General features: G+C 41.8%; 8 protein-coding genes across 11 annotated transcripts; 4 read left to right on the top strand and 4 right to left on the bottom strand.

Moving 5' to 3' along the window:
* Positions 1–26: 26 nt before the first annotated feature.
* On the bottom strand, positions 27–1,566 carry BCIN_08g06970 (hypothetical protein). The gene has a single exon (XM_001549603.2). It carries the CDS (start codon positions 1,296–1,298, stop codon positions 156–158), a length of 1,143 nt encoding a protein of 380 aa, XP_001549653.1. The 5' UTR covers positions 1,299–1,566; the 3' UTR covers positions 27–155.
* A 2,145-nt stretch (positions 1,567–3,711) lies between these two features.
* Positions 3,712–5,281, bottom strand: BCIN_08g06960 (hypothetical protein). The gene has a single exon (XM_001549605.2). The coding sequence runs from the start codon at positions 5,089–5,091 to the stop codon at positions 3,982–3,984; it is 1,110 nt and encodes a 369-aa protein (XP_001549655.1). The 5' UTR covers positions 5,092–5,281; the 3' UTR covers positions 3,712–3,981.
* Positions 5,282–6,637: 1,356 nt separating this feature from the next.
* Bctim17 lies at positions 6,638–8,040 on the top strand. The gene is made up of 4 exons (XM_001549607.2): positions 6,638–6,972; positions 7,081–7,279; positions 7,372–7,526; positions 7,579–8,040. The coding sequence occupies exons 1-4, from the start codon at positions 6,904–6,906 to the stop codon at positions 7,639–7,641; spliced, it is 486 nt and encodes a 161-aa protein (XP_001549657.1). The 5' UTR covers positions 6,638–6,903; the 3' UTR covers positions 7,642–8,040.
* A 12-nt stretch (positions 8,041–8,052) lies between these two features.
* BCIN_08g06940 (hypothetical protein) lies at positions 8,053–8,991 on the bottom strand. 3 transcript variants are annotated; one of them, XM_024694812.1, is made up of 3 exons: positions 8,622–8,991; positions 8,381–8,498; positions 8,053–8,314 (listed from the first exon to the last, which is right to left on the bottom strand). In XM_024694812.1, exons 1-3 carry the CDS (start codon positions 8,856–8,858, stop codon positions 8,175–8,177), a joined length of 495 nt encoding a protein of 164 aa, XP_024550605.1. In that variant the 5' UTR covers positions 8,859–8,991; the 3' UTR covers positions 8,053–8,174. The 3 variants fall into 3 exon arrangements, with proteins under 3 accessions (XP_024550605.1, XP_024550606.1, XP_024550604.1); XM_024694813.1 differs by having other exon boundaries at positions 8,053–8,311; XM_024694811.1 differs by having other exon boundaries at positions 8,053–8,498.
* A 409-nt stretch (positions 8,992–9,400) lies between these two features.
* BCIN_08g06930 (hypothetical protein) lies at positions 9,401–13,996 on the bottom strand. Its single transcript, XM_024694810.1, has 3 exons — positions 13,568–13,996; positions 10,333–13,490; positions 9,401–10,283 (listed from the first exon to the last, which is right to left on the bottom strand). The coding sequence occupies exons 1-3, from the start codon at positions 13,871–13,873 to the stop codon at positions 9,590–9,592; spliced, it is 4,158 nt and encodes a 1,385-aa protein (XP_024550603.1). The 5' UTR covers positions 13,874–13,996; the 3' UTR covers positions 9,401–9,589.
* Positions 13,997–14,133: 137 nt separating this feature from the next.
* Positions 14,134–15,310, top strand: Bchnt3. Of its 2 annotated transcripts, XM_024694809.1 has the most exons (3): positions 14,134–14,261; positions 14,352–14,393; positions 14,456–15,310. In XM_024694809.1, exon 3 carries the CDS (start codon positions 14,467–14,469, stop codon positions 15,229–15,231), a length of 765 nt encoding a protein of 254 aa, XP_024550601.1. In that variant the 5' UTR covers positions 14,134–14,261; positions 14,352–14,393; positions 14,456–14,466; the 3' UTR covers positions 15,232–15,310. The 2 variants fall into 2 exon arrangements, with proteins under 2 accessions (XP_024550601.1, XP_024550602.1); XM_024694808.1 differs by having other exon boundaries at positions 14,134–14,393.
* Positions 15,311–15,864: 554 nt separating this feature from the next.
* BCIN_08g06910 (hypothetical protein) lies at positions 15,865–16,758 on the top strand. The gene has a single exon (XM_001549610.2). It carries the CDS (start codon positions 16,181–16,183, stop codon positions 16,571–16,573), a length of 393 nt encoding a protein of 130 aa, XP_001549660.1. The 5' UTR covers positions 15,865–16,180; the 3' UTR covers positions 16,574–16,758.
* A 400-nt stretch (positions 16,759–17,158) lies between these two features.
* BCIN_08g06900 (hypothetical protein) lies at positions 17,159–18,058 on the top strand. The gene is made up of 2 exons (XM_024694807.1): positions 17,159–17,472; positions 17,526–18,058. Exons 1-2 carry the CDS (start codon positions 17,361–17,363, stop codon positions 17,798–17,800), a joined length of 387 nt encoding a protein of 128 aa, XP_024550600.1. The 5' UTR covers positions 17,159–17,360; the 3' UTR covers positions 17,801–18,058.
* The last annotated feature ends 4 nt before the right edge of the window (positions 18,059–18,062 follow it).

The following is an 18,062-nucleotide window of genomic DNA, read 5'->3' as shown; positions in this document are numbered from 1 at the left end:
TTTCGATACTATTTCTGAGTGGTTCATGGCTGTCATGATTGTCATGACTTACATAGAAGAGAACATCGTTGATTGGAGACTTCCACATTAATGACTAATAGAGCTATAGAGCCATCCATAGAGCAATGAAGATATAATAATTGGTCAAAGACCCTCTATTTGTTTGAGTGATCCTCCAACTCTATCACTTTCTCATCGGGTTCTATAACCTTGATTACTGGGCCTTCAATCTTTTTAACCTTCCTCCCTTCCCACCACATCATAATTCCTGCGAATAAGCTAACAGCGCACCCACAAGCAATAAATGTACCAGTCGCCCATGAAGGTCTATCAATTCTATTGTATCCCCACATGAACCCAGCCAATACTCCTTGAAACAAAGTATTCAAAACCATCATCCAAACCACAAAGCTAAGTTTCCATAATCTAGTAGGAGGTGCAACTTCCCCAGTGAAAGTGGTTGGAATGGAGATACCATTCTCTTCGCTTTCCTCCCTTAGCGAATCTGTATACCAAGCCCCAGGTCTAAACCAACTTTGGTTTTGCTTTGCCAACCTCTTCATTGCTTTCTTATTCTTCCCAAATCTTACCTGCAACAAATTCCATAAATCTCTAAACCGCCACGGCGCCAAGCCAAACCCAGTGACGCAAAACAAAGCATTTAAAATCTGTGAATCAATTTCCAACCATTTCTTTCTAGGTGAATCATTGGAATCTTTATCCGGATGATCCATTGCTGGAGCAGCGTCTAGCAGTAAAAAGAAAAGCATAGCTCCCCATGCCACAATGTTCAGTCCATATATAGTCATCAAGAAACCAGTAGGCGTTGTTGCAAATTTCCAAAATGCAGCAAGGCCATGCTTAATCGCAGAAACCCATCCATGTCTTTCTTCTTCAACAACTGTTGTTCGAGTCTTCAATGAAGGTTTCGCAAATGTAGGTTCAGTTTCGAGTACGGTATAGAAATGCCCATCGCCAGCACTTGGCGTGGGGTTTAAAACTTGCGCATTACTGAATCGACGGGTTTTTGTACGTGATAAAGTTTTCGCAAGGACTGGTTCACCATTTAAGTCTGTCGTGACGGTACGCGTAGAATGGCCATGTTCATTGAATTCGATATTTGCGCCTCCGGAAATGGGCTCGCGGAGTTCTTCCAGCGTTGGAGCATAGGCTATGGCGGTACCGGTTGCTGCCCACATCCCCAATTGGGGATTGAAATTCAGAGCTGCATCTGCTAATGAGATGGAATTATTACGAATGCGCCCAGAGATGCTCGACCGTCGCTCGTTTATAGGCATGATGGTGGTGATAATAATGGTGGTGGTGAGTGAGGAACAATTGATGAGAAACTCGTCCGAGCTAATAAGGATGTGACCACTTGAAAATTATCAAAACATGTGATGATCTATCCACACAACTCTCGTCTTATTGTAGTAATAACAAAACTTTGAGGAGATTGGAAGATGGCTGAAATAGAGCATTTTACCACCTTCGTATTATGGGATTAAAGTTTTCTAGCTTCGAATAGGCTTTGCCACGATTAACGTTTCTGCACGTTTATTAGTCTTCAATATTTGTGTAAGCGCCAGTCTCAATAGGGTAAATTGGTTCCCTTGGCATTCAGTTCCATGCGCCGTCCATAGGACATCTTAATCCGATTCATATAAAATCTTGATTCTGACAAGAACATATTGTGAAATGTCGGTAGTGAAAATGGATACGCGGAAAGGAATTGGTAGATCCATGGAAGTGGTCAACGGCATCCCTAGCAATCGCTTATTGTACCCCTCTCAGCCCTCCTTGCTCCCTGGACCCTGAACGTTTCAGTGGATCAGCGCTCAAGCACCATCCTGAACCCCGCGTTGGCTGTGAAAACAACATCTAATAAGGTTGCGTCGTTCTTTGTATACGGTGTACTTACTCCAATTCATGCGAATGCACCGGGATAGGTCAGTTGATTAGATATTTACTATTGCAAACTCCCGACTCTGGTTCACTTTCATTAAGTACAAGTAGGGGTTTTCGCTATCATATCTCCACATGATGTAGGATACTCCTCGAGTTAGTGCTTTCGTTCACGGGATGTGCGAGATTGACCGCTTCTCTTTGATGGGCAGTTAAACATAATATGAGCTCAAACTGCTTCCTCTTTTCGATACAAGAACCTGTTCTGTACTTTTTGTGGCTTCCCTTTTCTCTTCCTCTTCATGCTTTCTTCTATTTTGGCCCCATCCGAATCTTTTCAATCCTAAAATCTCTATCGAAACGTCTACATCTGACCCTTTAGCTTATGTTTCTTCTGTTAGTGGGATATACTTCTTCCTAGCGACGTGTACTTCCATTTTCTTGTTTTCATTGACTTCTCAAACACTGGTCTCGTCACACTGTTAATCCTCTACCGTTTCCCTTAGTCTGAGGTCACAGAGATGATGCGTACTTGGAAGTTCGTGTCTGAGGAACCTGTCTGAAGGATGATTATAACCTAGATATCGAGTGCTTGAATAAAAGGGAGAATCAGTCGGAGAAGCGGGTCCAGCTGAGTGTAAGGGTTAGTAGTATACTAAGAAGGAAGGGTAAATTAAGCATATAGCCATTGAAGGTGTTTATAAATACTGACAGACCAAGTTTTAAATTGAACAAGATGGTGCGCAGATCCAGCAAATATGCGAGATATGAACCCATATTTGCCAGTCAAATGCTCCAACGTAGCGGAACTTGTAGGACAAGTTGCAGGGGGGATTTATTTGTCATAAGGTGGACCATATGTATCTCTTGTAATGTGAGACTAGAAAATTAGCTTCAATAGATTTTTTCAAGCATATGAATTGGCACTTACATTATAGAGTGATGAGTCCTCTTATTCTTACAAAGTACAAACGGTTGATATGCTAGGTGTTTCGGCACTTGAACTCATTGAGAACACGACGTATCACATATTAGTGACAGAGATAAATACCTACACAATGAAAAGTTTTGAAGACAGTTGATAGGGGTAGTACTTTGGGTACTGTCAGGGAAACCTTGTGGTTCACGACAACTTCTGAAGAGAAACTCTAGGAAGACATGGGGAACTCGTGAAAGAAATCTAAGAAGTTTTCACCTGTGGAAGTGCTTCAGCTGGGGATGGTGAATCTCAAGATTGTCAAAAATGTGTGGGTTTTCATTGACAGTTCGGAATTATGGAATCAAGAGTAGAAGTGCACTTGACTTTGGAATTACCATAGTGAGATAGATGAGTACGAAGCATGGATTCAGGAACAAGAGAGTGAAAGTGGTGATGGTCTCGAGGACATTAGCGATCCAACTTGAGGTTTTTGATGGGATTTGGGGAGTAATGAGGCTTCAAGGAGGGTCTGGGCAGGCAATGGCTCAGCCTAGATGTGTTATTTTGAATGGTTCAATATCGATGGCTCAGAATGCAGAACCTCCTCAATTTCCGGCGGGAATTTCGTAAGAGCCAAAGACCCTCGGATATAGAAACCACGAGTAACAGATGACAGACTCGAACAGCATCTGATCCTCACTGGAGTCAGTGGGCTAACCTCGTGAATTTTTCAACAATAGTCGCTAACACTTACACACAGCCACTAGAAAATGAGATTTCTCAAGTCGACTACAAGAGATTTGTAGACCAAGGGAATTAGAAATTGAAAGAGTGAAAGAGTGAAAACATTTCATGAACCCGTGCACCTACTTTTGTATCAACACATCTGTCATGTTTAAATTACTTCATTCGAAGTGATGACCGGTTTATTCATCAGCCAAGCATCATATCAATTAAATCTGTAGTTTCGTTTCGAAATTGGTAAAAATTCATTGCGCTTGCTGTTATGGTATCCAAAATAGTAGACCAAAATTCGCGGCTCAACGTCTTTCCCAAGACGAGCGAATGTGTAACGCCTGACTTTGATTTTCTTCCCGATCCAAATTTAACCGCCCTTAACCACAATATGCCGTTCCGCAACCAAAATTACGCTGGTATCAAACTTCGAGTTTCTTCTCTTGTTCAATGGGGGTAGCCATCTCATCAGCCCAGTCGCCAGCTCCGACCAATGGAGAATTGATGCCCGATGTCGTATTTTTGGAGGCTGAGGTAGTCGGTAATGAGGGGAAATCCTCTGGTGCGGGTACAGTTTGAATTTGCTGTGTTGAACCTCCCCTTCCACCTCTACCATTACCCCTTCCTCTTCCTCTTCCACGTCCGCCCCGACCTCTGTTCTCATCATAAATGTACGAAGACATATCATCTTCTGGGGTATCATTAAACCTGCTACTAGCTAAACCACCTCTCCCTCCAATAACTCCACCATGACCACCCCTAACATATTGTGAACTCCTTCCCTTATTATCCTCGAAATCTTTTTCATCCTTGCCCTCATCCCATTCCCGACCACCCATGGCCTTCAACTTTCTCTCTCTATTCCTCATCCGTTCGCCTTCCATTACTTTACCCCTCTCAATCTCCTCTTTTCTCTTACGCTTCTCTTCTTTTTCCTTTGCAGCATAACCTTCTCTATCCTTCTCACTCTTTCGAAAGGATTCTGCCTTTTCTGCATTTATTATCTTCATTCGCTCGAGCTTCGCTGTCAATTCTTCCTCGGTCAACTTCTTGTGCGACGGACCACCGGTTAAAGAACGGTCGCCACGAACGGAAGGTATGGGCTTTTGTTGAGTTTGTGGTTGCGCTTCAGTAGGAGATTGTAGAGGAGGGGAGATCGAAGGCGCAGCAACCGGGAGTTGTTCTGTTGTGGGTTCGACAGATTGAGGTTGAATGGCGACAGATTCTGGTTCTTGAGTCGCATACCTCGATGATTTCAAACCATTATTTGGCGCACCACCTCGACCTCTTCCGCCTCGTCTTCTATCCGCGCCCCGCTCCCTTTGTGTTTTGTTGTTGTTATGATGGTTGTTATTTGAAGGTCCAGTAGGTAATGATTGCGCGCCATTGCTCTGTACATATGCTTCTGCGGTTGGCGAAAGTTTGGAAACAGATTGAATTGGTGCTTCTTCTATGACTGTAGGCTCAGATGCAGGTTCGAACTCGTCGGCGAAAAGATCATCATCTCCTCTTGATTGCGCGAATTCATCCATGTTGGGTATGAACTGGTGGGGTACGTGGACGGTAGACTTGTTAAATTCTTTGCAAAGTATCTGCAATCGAGGTGATAGATATTTAAGTGGCCTATCGTACTGTATAGGTCGAATTCAATTATCGTTTGTATATCTATTTCTGAAGAATTACTGGTGGTGAATAGTACAACAGGCAACTAGGTAAGTTTTCATGAGAAGGTGGGAGGGACGGCTAAATATCGGCATGGAGATTATGTAACACTACTCCGCGATATTGATGACGACAAGTTGTAGGCGGTCAATACTATGGAAATTCATAAATCTGGGTATTCAATGTATGCACCTAGTTTTAGATCCTATATCGGGTTGAAGAAGGATTTAAATTTGACTATTTCAGAAAAACTTGAGTCCTTTTAGAGAAGGACCGCCACCATTTTCATTACTTAGGCTCCTCGGCACATCAAAAAATGCGAGGGGGTATCCTATGTGTTGATGATTTTAGTCGGCAATAATCTTTGCACGGAAATTGTTTTAATAAATTAAATGTTCATGGAATACCAGCAGTCGCAAATTGAATCATCATATCGGAGTAGGTGACCCGGTAGTCATCCTAGGCGGAACCGAAGATATGTCCTGAAGCGAATTCGAGATTAAGGGGGGATTCTCTTCTCTCCCGATGGAAGCTTATTGATCTTTCTGGGTAGTAACATGATTGACTCAAAATTTTGTAGAGATAGCATGGCAAGTGTACTTATAGCCAAGGGGTGACTTTAAGGGGTGACTGAAGTATATATGCTCTGAGCTCTCTTAACCCAGCCCACGTATGAAGCCGCAAGTCTGGGTGAAAGGTACGACCCTTCCACCTTCATGACTTCTTTGAAGGGTGATCTCTTTTTGTGTGACGGTTATGCATTTCTACCACAAACAAGGAATCATTAGTAGCTTTATGTACTTTGTGGCCGATAATACTATATTCACAAACCCAAAATAGCAAAATAGTATTCTTGTCATCAGAGAATGCGGGAAGGGCTGGAAGTTCCCATTTTCAAGTGAAATAAAATCATTGCATCTACTTTTGTGTTGCACTGTGATTTGCCATTTGATTGCCATAATAAGAATACGACAAAGCCCCGTTCAGAAGATTCATTGATGGTTGAAATACATTGGTACATTCATGTTTACTAAGAGCTTTTTTGGCAGCCAACACTTGGAGGCTTTGAAGCGAAAGAGTCCCATGACAAAGTCACTGATATCATCAAGGTAGCTTCTTCTGCTCGCGAAAAGTGATGCAGATCCAGTTTTCGATTGAAGAGAAAAGTTGCGAAAATGAAGTTAATGAGGTTTGACTTGGTGGGAGTGAAGGTGGAAGCACGAAAACCTGCAGGTTAAGAGAGATTGATATTAAAACCAGATGCTATTCCCAAATAAAACGACTTTTGTCATCTTTTCTTCTATCATTTAATGGAATGAATATAAAAGTCGAACTAATATATGTAAATGAGAGGTTGTAGTGCCCAAAAGAATGTTGGAGAGCAAAAGATCACGGGTTACGGAATATCATTCTACCGGACACCGGCCGACTCCATTTTCAGCGCTAGGAATTTTATCAATCCATCATCATATCGCCATCGATTGAAGAAAAAAAAGGTCGAATATTAATCAACCAGCAACGACCATTTATAACTCCAACCAGTCACAATCTTTACAATCTATCGGCATTCATACTTCGAACCCAACATTCATCCGTCACAACATAAGACTTCAAGGTTTTCCAGACGGGACTTTGAGCGGGAAAAAAAAGTACCAAGTCCATTCATTTAAAGACCACACAAAATGGATCACACACGAGACCCATGTCCTTGGGTGGCTTTGAACGATTTTGGGGGAGCTTTTTGTATGGGTGTACGTAACTGCACTATTCTTTCTACTCTCCAGAGAAAAGCCTCGATTTCCGCCAAAGTCTCAAGTGTAAAGGTTATAAGAAAGAAATACTGATAAAGTTCTTTTCAGGCAATCGGAGGTGCAGTATGGCACGGTGTTAAGGGCTTTCGAAATTCACCTTACGGCGAGAGAAGGATTGGCGCACTCACAGCCATAAAGGCACGAGCTCCTGTTCTAGGAGGAAACTTTGGTGTTTGGGGTGGGCTTTTCTCGACTTTCGATTGCGCCGTTAAAGGATTAAGGAAAAAGGAAGATCCTTATAATGCTAGTACGTTCTTTCGGATTTTCAGCTTGGAATCTATACTGGCAGATTGTTGAGCGGGTTCCTTGCAACGATTTGAAATGCTGACACCGAAATAGTTATTGCTGGATTCTTCACTGGTGGTGCTTTGGCAATTCGTGGTGGTGCGAAAGCTGCAAGAAACTCCGCGATAGGATGTGCAGTTCTCTTGGGTGTTATTGAGGGTGTTGGAATTGGGTTCCAAAGAATGATGGCAGGAAATACGAAATTAGAGGTACACATTTCCTTCGCCCATTTTCGTCCATTCTCATGTTAACTGTTAATAGCTACCTCCTCCACCTCCCCCTCCATCTGAATCCGGTCAAACTGGGTTCCCAGCAGTCGCATAATATCTTTACTTTACCTTGCTACAAATATAATACCTCAAGTTGGTCGACCTCTCCAACAAATTACACAAACTCTACTCTTTTCGTCCAGCCAATAGAAGGTTTTGGTCGTATGGATTCTCCTGCATTATAATATTGTGTAGGACACCCGCACTTGATACTGGGCTTGTTTGCATAGCTGGGATTGGTGTATGTATATCTAGATTTGACCTTTTGGCCCCTATCCCAGATTTGAGGAAGGTTACGGTTATGTTATCAAGCGTAACGAATGGAAATGACGATAAAATCTCACATTCCCCTCTTGTGATTATATGGCCAGGTTGTGTGCAAATGATCCAGAAAGATTTGTATGGTCTAGCGGCCGATCCCTTGTTCTTTAGCAAGCCAACACTCTTATGTATATATGTTTCTTGATGTAGGTAACTGAACTATTCGGTTCGTGTTCAGATTTGTGACTATTGGTACTTGAATGATAACACCTTTGTTATTTACTATTTCGCCCTCTAACAATTTCACTAATCATTTCCTCATCACTCTTATACGCCGCCACCAATTAAATCAATCAACTCTGCCAATTTCCCATCTAAACTTTGCGCTGCAGTCAACAATTCATTATTTCCCCTATCCATAGCGGAAATTAAAGTACTAGGTACTTGCCACATGATTTCGGTTCCTTCTTCGTTTGTTAACTGACGGACTAGAATTTCCACAGGTACAAACAATCCTGCGTCGAGAGATTTACTAGATTGAGAGAGCATCGTGATAGCTATTAGTGGATTTCCGAGTATGATACGTGTTAGACCAAGCTGTGGATTGGAATTCACATTGAAGATTGGGAGCCAGGAACCATGATTAAATTCCTTTTAATAGTCAGTCAGCTCTCGTTCCTCTTCACAGGTATGCTTTCAGAGTTTCAGAGTTTCAGAGTTTGTCTCGCCGACACAAGGTACTAATAGCAGATGAAAATGGTTGAGTAAACTTACACCAAAAATCATGAATCCTTGAGGTCCAACAGCCGCGTTAACTCCTTCGATGAATTTCTCCTTATTGATTTCATCGTATGACGTGATATTTGCGGCGATTGCTGGTAATTTTGAATCTGTAGGTTTTCCAATTGAAGCATAGAGATTGGACATAACAGTTTCGAATGCTAGAGAGGTATGTGAAGTTTTCTGAGTTACAGAATAAGTAAATGAAGTTGTTGAACTTTTATGAGCCATTATAGAAACAGGAATGGGACACACGATAAACTCTAGATGGCGAGAATTTCAAATGCTCAGAATTCAAAGTTCGAAAGGTTTGTTTGATACTTATTATAGGTAGCTTTTAAGTTTCGGGGTATACTAGTAAGTCAAATAGTTCCCACGGTTACCATTCAAATGATTACTGATTATACTTGATAGTTCCATTTGGCCCACCGAGGTGAGCGAGGTTGATTACATTTCTCCGCAAACTACTCACTCCTCGCTCTAAGCTGAAGGCTTCATAAGCTGATTATGGTACTATTACATCATACACAATGTCTAAGACAAATTTGCTCCTACATATTGAGTCCCCTTCCTTCAACACCATGAATCACGTGGTAGCTAGTCAATCTTGGTTACTCAGGCAGTGACTGGACCTAGGCCCTGGAGTTTGCTGGCCTTACTCCAGAAATTTTATGGATGCTGCGTGTCATGACTGCATGGGTTTTTGTTGACCCTTTTTCCTGCAAGACATTACCGGTCTTTTCGACCTCGAACAATTGAAGGAACGGTAATATTGGAATACCATTTTCCCACAAAAGTCTGAATGGATGGTTGTAAAATCTTCGATCTTATTATTTTGAATCTATGTACTCGCAGTCCGATATGGTTCATCAACTGCTAATCTAGCGTATGTCTCTAAGTCCCACTCAATCTAATGATACTTGCATCTGAAAACTATGTGACAATAAAGTTTTGCCTAACAATTACTGATCCATTCCATCCAATTCTACCAGTCTCAACACAACCTCCACCACCTCATTCCCGGACAAATCCATTCCAGGCTCATCAATCTTTTTTGCCAAAACATCATCCAACATTCCTCTCAATCTACTGACCAAAACACCGATACGTGCCCAACCCCTCAGTCTTAACCAACCATCTACCAAAAGGCCTCTACCCAATGTGTCTAATGTAATTGGCCCAGAGAACAAAAGTGCCGTATACGCGTTAAAAGGTGTAAGGTCTCTAATAAATACTTTACTCGTTGCCATTTTATTGAAATAACTCATATATTTGCTGTTGCCAGGGAACGTTTGTGCATCAAAGATTGTACTACTTGGATGAACAAATACACGTCCATTCTCTTGATTGAAGTATTTGATTGTCTTTGCTTCTGGGTCTAATTCCACAGCACCAGAGACTGAAGCCGCAAATTTCTTATCCGGGAAATCGATACGTGCAAGTTGAGGATTGAAAGCTCCTGCGCAAAGAGATCGAATGAGAGCATTGTTTGATGATTTTGCAGATAAAGCTGGAGGAAGAATAGATGATGATGGAATGAAACCTATTTCACGTAGTGAGGTAAGATATTGAGTTCGATTTGAGGAGATATCATTGAGTGTCTGATATGAGAGGAAGTTATCGCTGCACCAGTTTCGGATTTCTCCTTGTCGATAACTATTGAAAATCAGCATCATATTTTAAAAGCGGGAGTAGAGCCACTTACTTTCTGTTGTTAATCATCTCGTACCACTCTTCAAAAGCTCGGAGATCACCAATCAAATCACCCTGGTTCTTAGCGAACTTTGCCCTTGCAGATTTTGACTCTTCTCTCTTGTCCTGAGGCGACACAAAAGGTGACTTGACTGTCAAGATAGCTGCGATGGTGACAGCAGCATCCAAACAACCAAACATAGCTCCATAAACCATTAGTTTACCGCAACGAAGATCAGCAGGAATCATTGAAAGATGACGGCCTAAAGCAGTAAGATCATCACCATCAAGGGCACCCATTCTTCCCAATAAATCCATGGCGCCATCAACAGCTATACTCTCAGGAGGAGTAATAGCACTTGCTAAGAATGATCCAACTTCCTTAATTCCCATAGCTCGTACAGATAAACATAATTGTTCCAATGGTACTCGTCTAATCTCAGGTTCAGGTCTCTCCATCATCTTTGATGTCTCAGCATTTCGTGTATATAACTTATAACATTTTCCTGCTTGAACACGACCTGCTCTACCTCTTCTTTGCTTACATGCAGCACGTGAAGCCCATACTTCTTCCAATTTCCGCATGTTATTTTGAGGATCATAACTAGTCTCCTTGACACGACCAGTATCTATGACTGCAACAATATCATCAATTGTGATGGAAGTTTCGGCAACATTCGTGGCAACGATAACTTTACGTTTCCCATACGGTGCATGTGGGAACACTTTTCTTTGATCCGATGATTGTAGAGATGCGTGTAATGGTAGAGCATGTAAATTCGGTATGGTCTTCAAATAATCGAGTGTTCGTGTGATTTCAACCAGACCTGGCATGAAGATGAGTATTCCACCGTCTTGTTTGAGATGAGTTAATTCAGCATCGATCTCTTTGACTGTTTGACTGATCAAATCATAATTGATTCTCATACCAATACTTTGAATAGCAGCTGCAACGTCCTGATCCATACCAGACGTTTCTTGATTGTCTTCCTGGTACTTACTACCAAAGCCTGGATTGAAATTAGTCATTCGAATAACATCATCGAGATAGTAGTCTTCCACTGGGTATGTGCGACCACTAATCTCAACTCTACCGACTTTTCCTCCACTCTTGAAATAATCTTCGAAAATGCCAGCATCCAAAGTGGCACTCATCAAGATAAGTTTCAAATCCTTTCGTTGGCGAAGAACATCCCGTAATAAAACAAGCAAGAAATCTGTATCCAAAGATCTCTCATGAACTTCATCAATGATGACATGACTAACATCTGCAAGTGATGCCACTACATCATCACTACTTCCTCCGGATGTTTGTAATCGCCTGAGAAGTACACCTGTAGTTACGAAAGTAATCTTGGTATTTGGTGATGCTTTTGACTCTCCCCGAATAATGTATCCAACCTCTTGACCAACGGCAGAACATCGCTCATCACTAACGCGATCTGCCAATCCCAAGGCAGAAATACGTCTAGGTTGCGTACAAATAATCTTTGCACAATCTCCAAATGCTCGCTGATACATATCGTCCAGGATAAATTGAGCCGATTGAGTTGATTTACCAGAACCAGTCTCACCCGAGATGATAGTAACTTGGTGAGAATTCACAGTATCCACTATAATATCCTTCATTTCCCACGCGGGTAAAGTTCTTCGACCTTTTATCATAGATTCCAACTTCGGATTTAGTTGTCGACTTTTCCATTCATCCTTACTTTTAATATTGGTAATCCATTTAATCGCTCTAGGATGTCTTGAGATATTCTGTCTTCTCCGACGAACTGGCTGAACCTCACTGACTATCGATGCAGCGGCTGAAACATCGCTAAGCTTTCCGGGTCTTTCAATGATACTATAAAGATTTTGTTCCACCCAGTCTATAAGGAAAAATAACATGTGTTCACCCAATAAACCATCCATGGCATAATTTAACGCCTGCTTCATAATGCTCAAACGAATATATGCCGGCAACTGAACGTGAACAGATATGACCGGAAGTTTTTGAGGATACTCAGAAGATCGACGAAATTGGACAATAGGTTCGACAGGGATATTCGTTCCACGATTTGCTGGTTTGATTTTAATTCGGCATACATCTTTCGATGGACGTGAATATTTCTCCCCAAAAACCGATTGAAGGCCAGTCATTTCCTCTTCCCAAATTTCTTCCGAAGATTCTTTGGCATCTTCAGTATCCCAGGAGTCCTCGCTTGGAATAGATTCGACATCTTTTCCACTCGACATGAGTATGTGTTGTAAAGCCTCAGAAGCTTTCCCTTCATCGTTATGAATATCATAAATTTGCTTGCAAAGCTCGATTGAATATCCAGCTTCAGCCAATCTCTTGATAGCACCTTCACGCTTCAAGTCACTACTTGCCATACTGATACCAGCAACATATCCTTCCGGCAAAGCCCATCTTGGTAGATCATCCTCTGGAACATGAATCAGTAGCCATTCAAGTGTCTCCTCTCTATCTTTGCATATTTCCACAGCTTCTTCGATATGACTCTGCCTAAAATCAAGAGTCTTGAATTCTTTCACAATTGAATGCTTCTGAAAGTCGGATAACACAACATCATGTGGGTTCCAGATGGCATGTTTTCTTACTAAACTTTCGACCTTTGTTCGCGTGCGTTTACCCATCTCGATTTTAGGTACCTTGGTCCACCCTCTGTGAATGTTGTTATGCGACGATCCTCCTCCGGTTGAATTTGTACTATTGCTTGCATTACCACGTAGTGCCAGCCCTACACCTCCTGGGCCTGCTGATCCTGGTGTATTCATAGCCTTTTCCCTAGCCTTTTGCTGTTCGTTCCGCTTCTTTTCCATTGAAGCTTTTGCATCTTCTCTTTCCCTCAACGCAGCAAATGGATCCGCCTCATACATCCATGCCTTTCCTTCCTTGATATCCTCTTTTTTCAAAACTTCAAACTCACCCTTCCATAAATCTCGATAATCAGGTGGAAGTGTCATATGAATGTTTCGCATGTTAAGGACCCTAAAAAGGCCATATGTGGCAGCGAAATGTCTAGCTTCAAGAGCTGTAGGTTTGACTGCAAGGTGCTTATGCGAAGGTGGTAATTTGAAGGGGGCGAGCGACACGAGTTCTTGGGTTTTCGTATTCTTAGCTTTTAGGATTACCATTGAGGAGAACCCTTCCGGGGTTTTACTCTATTTCTTATAGCATCAGTATGCGACATCCTTAATTGTAGACATATTTGTAATATCCACGGCATGAAAACACTTACCATAGTATATTCTGGTTTCTCCCATCTTTGCTTTTGACAATGTTCTGAAAGTAAATTGACGGGCAACTTTCCAGTCCATGATTGTCCACCAATCAATTTCTTGACATCCGGCCTCTTTGGTGCCTCACCCAATGGATCGGGTCCATCTTGTCCTTGAGTTGGCGGCTTTCTTTGCTTTGGCTCCTTATCCGAATTCGAGAATACTATAAAGCTATCGTCTGCAGCGGGTGTTGTTGAAGCTTTATTTTTACCGGCAGATGTACCTGGCTTTGGTCCACCTTTCGATGACTGTCCTTTCTTGACCATATTTGGTCTCTGCAGTCTTGATGACAGGCAGATCCATGAAATCAAAATTAGTAGTAATGAAGGGGTTGAGATCTTTTAGTGGTTTATTAAATTTGGATGTTAGTTGGAAATAAAGATTTCCCCACAAGGCTGAAATAACTGCAAAGCTCGGACCTTTTTGCATCGAAAATGTATGTGCGTCATTCTGGTGGAACTTTGCAGCTCAGCCTTGTCACCCATCTGACTGGGTACGGAACCTTACTCCAATTAGTACCATCACCGAGTGGACATCAATTCAACTACCGTTGCGTAGATTTGCGTAGATACTCTTCTGCCGCTCACTTTTACAACTTGGGTGTTGACGAGGGTCTATTTAAGGTGAATGTCTGGTGTCTTATCAAAATACAGAGTACACGACACCTCTCCTGCCTGATCAACCTCTACTCATTTGTAATTATGGCTTCAAAAATCGAAGACGATACTAATGGAACACCTCAAGCTTCTTCCTTATCGAGTAAAAATTCTTCTAAACCGAACGCATGTACCGTAACACTATTCGTACTTCTATCTCCGCTATGTATGATACTAATCAGACTTTTACAGTTACCGAATTAATGTCAAGTTCTCGACCCAAACGCCCTAATTCCTCCCCGACATCTTCCCCCCCTCCCAAAAAGATTGCGAATTCAAATCCTTTCCATTTTGGTCGAGCGGGCCTTGGAGCTTACTTATCAGACCCCTCATCACATCCTGCATCACGCGTGATCTATCACAACTCTTCATTCGTAGCGATTCACGACCTTTACCCTAAATCCTCAGTTCATGCCCTTCTAATTCCACGAGAGGAGAGGTGGAATGGTATGCACCCGAAAATCGCATTATCCAACCCCGAATTTCTTGAAATGGTGAGACCAGAAGCAGAAAGGCTGAAAGGAATAGTTGCGTCAGAATTGCGTCGGAAATATGGAGCGGAATCTGCAGAAGATTTTCAAAGACAAAGGATACTTAACGGAGAAGTCAATCTGGATGATGATGCTGAAATGCCAGAAGGTAGGGATTGGGAAAAGGATGTTGTCATTGGAATACATATGCACCCATCTATGGATCATCTTCATATTCATGTTCTTTCCGTGGATCGTTATTCTTCATGTTTGAAGAAGCGGAAACATTATAATTCATTTGCTACACCTTTCTTCGTCAATTTATCAGAGTTTCCTTTGTCTGAGGAGAGAAAAGAAGCTCTCGATAGGAGAGGGCAAGGCAAAGCATGGCTAGAAGAAAATTTGAAATGTTGGAGATGTAGTATGCAATTTGGAAATAAATTTTCCAAGTTAAAGGACCATTTGGAGTTGGAGTTTGATGAATGGAAAAAGAAATAAAGGTCATGCAAAACCACTATGCCTATTTCCATCATTCACTTAAGTTCATGATTAGATTACACGGAGAGCAAAATAATCAGGGTAATTCCAAAGAATTCTTTCCTTTCATGCTGCTTGTTCAATTTCTTCAAAATTAATTTGTCATTCAACAAACTTTCAACATTCTCCTGTCGGTGTCCAAAATTCAAGCAACTTAATCTTTGAATTTCTGCCTGCAAAATTATGAATTACTTTCTGCTTTACCATTCATTTGACTTACCAAAGTCTCTCGGGTGAAATACCAGTCAAGCTAGGATTTATTAGTACACAGTATCTTTTTCCTAATTTGGAGAAGTCGGCTTGAATCCAGCTTTATTGCTTTCTATTCTTCTTTTTCTTTGAACAAAACTCAATTCCTTGTAATCATCCTTACTGTCTGCTATCCCCGAGTAGTTACCTCACCAGAATTTCTGCTCATTGATCTTGACACATGTTCCTTCGATAAGGAAGTTTTATGATTTGTACCGTTCGGATCAAATTGGTTCAAAATTTGCATATACTTCACTGACAGAACTCACCTCAATTGCACCGATCATAGATTTGTGACATCACGTACACCTATATGAGTCGTAACACAGGAAATGGGAAATGTAAGGAAACAATTCTAGAATGGACAGGTGCTGGGCTAATCCCTACAATTCTTTCGTCTGGGAAACAATCCGCCTCGCTTATCGCGCCCCTTTGTTCACGCTGTAGACTCAACACAAAGGAACTACTTACACTGTTTCACAACTACCTTGCAACAATACTGATTGTATCCATAAAAAAAGAGATTTCCATGACCTCAAATATTCTCACTTCACTCCATCCAAACTCCATTCAATCAACTCCCATCGACTAACTCACCAATTAACCACAGGCTACCAATTAGATCCTCACTCTCAAGTACAACTTTCAAGCCACCGAAAATATGTCCGGAATGAACGCTGTTACCACAGTTGTCGCTTCTCTAATCGTCGTTGTCTTTGTTATTGTCTTCATGATCTACGTCCCCAGCTACATTGGCATCAAATTGGAGCGTCGACGCATCGCAGCTCAAAACAATCATCGATCAATGAACTGGCCCTTCCCTGCACCACAGGAACAATATCAAGAACCAGGACAGGAATACGACATCGAGATGAATGATTGGCCTTTGAGATGTCCACAACCGGCTTTGGTAAGAAGACCTTCTGATTGGCCCTTGAGAAGAATGGAACCGGTACTTATGTCGGAGAGGAGGAGAGAAAGCGTTAAGACTGTTGGCTCAGATTCTGGTAGTACTGGTAGTAATCTTGAGGGATCTCCTTACTGTGTGCGATAAATAGTGGTATTTAGCGCTCAAAGGGGGAGGATTTGGAAAGGTAAGTGGAAGAACGTGATGTTAGACGTCACGAGTTTCTCATCAGGTAAGTGCAAGTGTAAATGCAAGCGCACTCCGGTAATTCAATCTTTATATCCTAAAAAATAGTACAAATACATCTATAACTGTGACCAATTGTGAAATCAAATGAAATGATAATAATTCCAAAAACTTTAGTATTAAATTTATGACGTTCACACCCAATCAGTTTGGGAATAAACTAAGACATTATGTCAATTTCACAACGTCATTAAAAAAGATCTACAGCGGGGTAACGTAAGGAGAGCCTCACATGTTACCGCTATAAATTACATCAACGGCTTGAATGGCTTAAACAACACAAAATTAAACACAAAATACGAGAAAACGGCTTTGAACAATATCTGAGTTGCACAATATATGCAGATCTGACTCGTATCGACTTTTGTACAATGTGCAACTATGATCCCGCACACGAATGAAAATCCATTGCAACAAGAAACACGAGAAACTCTACTCTTTCAGGCAATGGTTCGCGAAAACTGGTGCATTGATTATTCTGTTTATGACGGAAAGATAATGCAAGGTGCTGTTGTGACGGCTGAGGATGTATTGTCTCTTAGCCAGTTGTGAACTCCCTATAATGTATATATGCAGAGAACTTTCCCAACTTTGTTACAGATTTTTATTTTAACATTACCCCATCTCCTGTTGAAAGAGAAATCAACTCCCAAACAGTAATATTTCATACTCAAAAATCAAATTCGAAATGCATCTCCAAAACTTTCTCTGCGCTCTCACCTCTCTCACTCTCACAAACCTCGTGACCTCCTCGCCAACTGAAGCAGGCACCCTCTCTGCCCCACCCCCACCAGGAGAAAGTAAATTTCCCCTCCTCCTCTCTCACTCATTCGATTAACTAACCAAAACCCAGCCTACGTAGTCGGCTTTCCCATCTGTGCAATCCCCGGATTCACTGAAATCCCTGGCAATTACACCGAAACCATTCACCAATATCCCAACGCCACACTTGCAAGCTGTATTAATGAGTGTCGAGCTGCGTATCCAGAATGCAAAAGTATTGCTTTTCATGCGCGGTATACGGAATGCTTGTGGTTTGATGAGAGGGTGGATAAGACGCAGTTGTATGAGGATGATACGAGTGAATTTGTTCACTATGATTTAATTTGCCCGGTGCCTGCTTGTTAGGTATTGAGGGATGGATATGAATTGTCTGCTGGGAGTTGGGTAGGGGCAGGGGTGGAATGATATAATGGCAATACAACGAATCGATGAATGAACTTTTATAATGAGACTCTGGAGAAAAAGCGCGACAAGGACGTTGGCGGGTGAGGAGGTGGAGGTTGTTGGAGACTCTTGAATCTATACGTCCCTAACAAGTTGTCTCAATGCAATATTACCATCAATAAGATTGATATACCATGAAATTTAAATGCATCTGCACCATGCT

The sequence above is a fragment of the Botrytis cinerea genome, chromosome 8 (assembly GCF_000143535.2).
Source record: "Botrytis cinerea B05.10 chromosome 8, complete sequence".
NCBI classification, from domain to species: domain Eukaryota; kingdom Fungi; phylum Ascomycota; class Leotiomycetes; order Helotiales; family Sclerotiniaceae; genus Botrytis; species Botrytis cinerea.
This window is presented reverse-complemented; position numbering and strand designations above follow the sequence as displayed.

Excerpts from the sequence above, each read along its gene's own strand:
- BCIN_08g06970 (XM_001549603.2), bottom strand. The coding sequence starts at position 1,298 with ATGCCTATAAACGAGCGACGGTCGAGCATCTCTGGGCGCATTCGTAAT.
- BCIN_08g06960 (XM_001549605.2), bottom strand. The coding sequence starts at position 5,091 with ATGGATGAATTCGCGCAATCAAGAGGAGATGATGATCTTTTCGCCGAC.
- Bctim17 (XM_001549607.2), top strand. The coding sequence starts at position 6,904 with ATGGATCACACACGAGACCCATGTCCTTGGGTGGCTTTGAACGATTTT. Across the intron at positions 6,973-7,080 it reads GGGGAGCTTTTTGTATGGGT|GCAATCGGAGGTGCAGTATG; the intron begins GTACGTAACTGC and ends AGTTCTTTTCAG. Across the intron at positions 7,527-7,578 it reads CAGGAAATACGAAATTAGAG|CTACCTCCTCCACCTCCCCC; the intron begins GTACACATTTCC and ends AACTGTTAATAG.
- BCIN_08g06940 (XM_024694811.1), bottom strand. The coding sequence starts at position 8,858 with ATGGCTCATAAAAGTTCAACAACTTCATTTACTTATTCTGTAACTCAG. Across the intron at positions 8,499-8,621 it reads AAGGATTCATGATTTTTGGT|GAATTTAATCATGGTTCCTG; the intron begins GTAAGTTTACTC and ends GACTATTAAAAG.
- BCIN_08g06930 (XM_024694810.1), bottom strand. The coding sequence starts at position 13,873 with ATGGTCAAGAAAGGACAGTCATCGAAAGGTGGACCAAAGCCAGGTACA. Across the intron at positions 13,491-13,567 it reads AGAAACCAGAATATACTATG|AGTAAAACCCCGGAAGGGTT; the intron begins GTAAGTGTTTTC and ends TATAAGAAATAG. Across the intron at positions 10,284-10,332 it reads GAGATGATTAACAACAGAAA|TTATCGACAAGGAGAAATCC; the intron begins GTAAGTGGCTCT and ends GATTTTCAATAG.
- Bchnt3 (XM_024694808.1), top strand. The coding sequence starts at position 14,309 with ATGGCTTCAAAAATCGAAGACGATACTAATGGAACACCTCAAGCTTCT. Across the intron at positions 14,394-14,455 it reads TTCTTCTAAACCGAACGCAT|TTACCGAATTAATGTCAAGT; the intron begins GTACCGTAACAC and ends AGACTTTTACAG.
- BCIN_08g06910 (XM_001549610.2), top strand. The coding sequence starts at position 16,181 with ATGTCCGGAATGAACGCTGTTACCACAGTTGTCGCTTCTCTAATCGTC.
- BCIN_08g06900 (XM_024694807.1), top strand. The coding sequence starts at position 17,361 with ATGCATCTCCAAAACTTTCTCTGCGCTCTCACCTCTCTCACTCTCACA. Across the intron at positions 17,473-17,525 it reads CCCACCCCCACCAGGAGAAA|CCTACGTAGTCGGCTTTCCC; the intron begins GTAAATTTCCCC and ends ACCAAAACCCAG.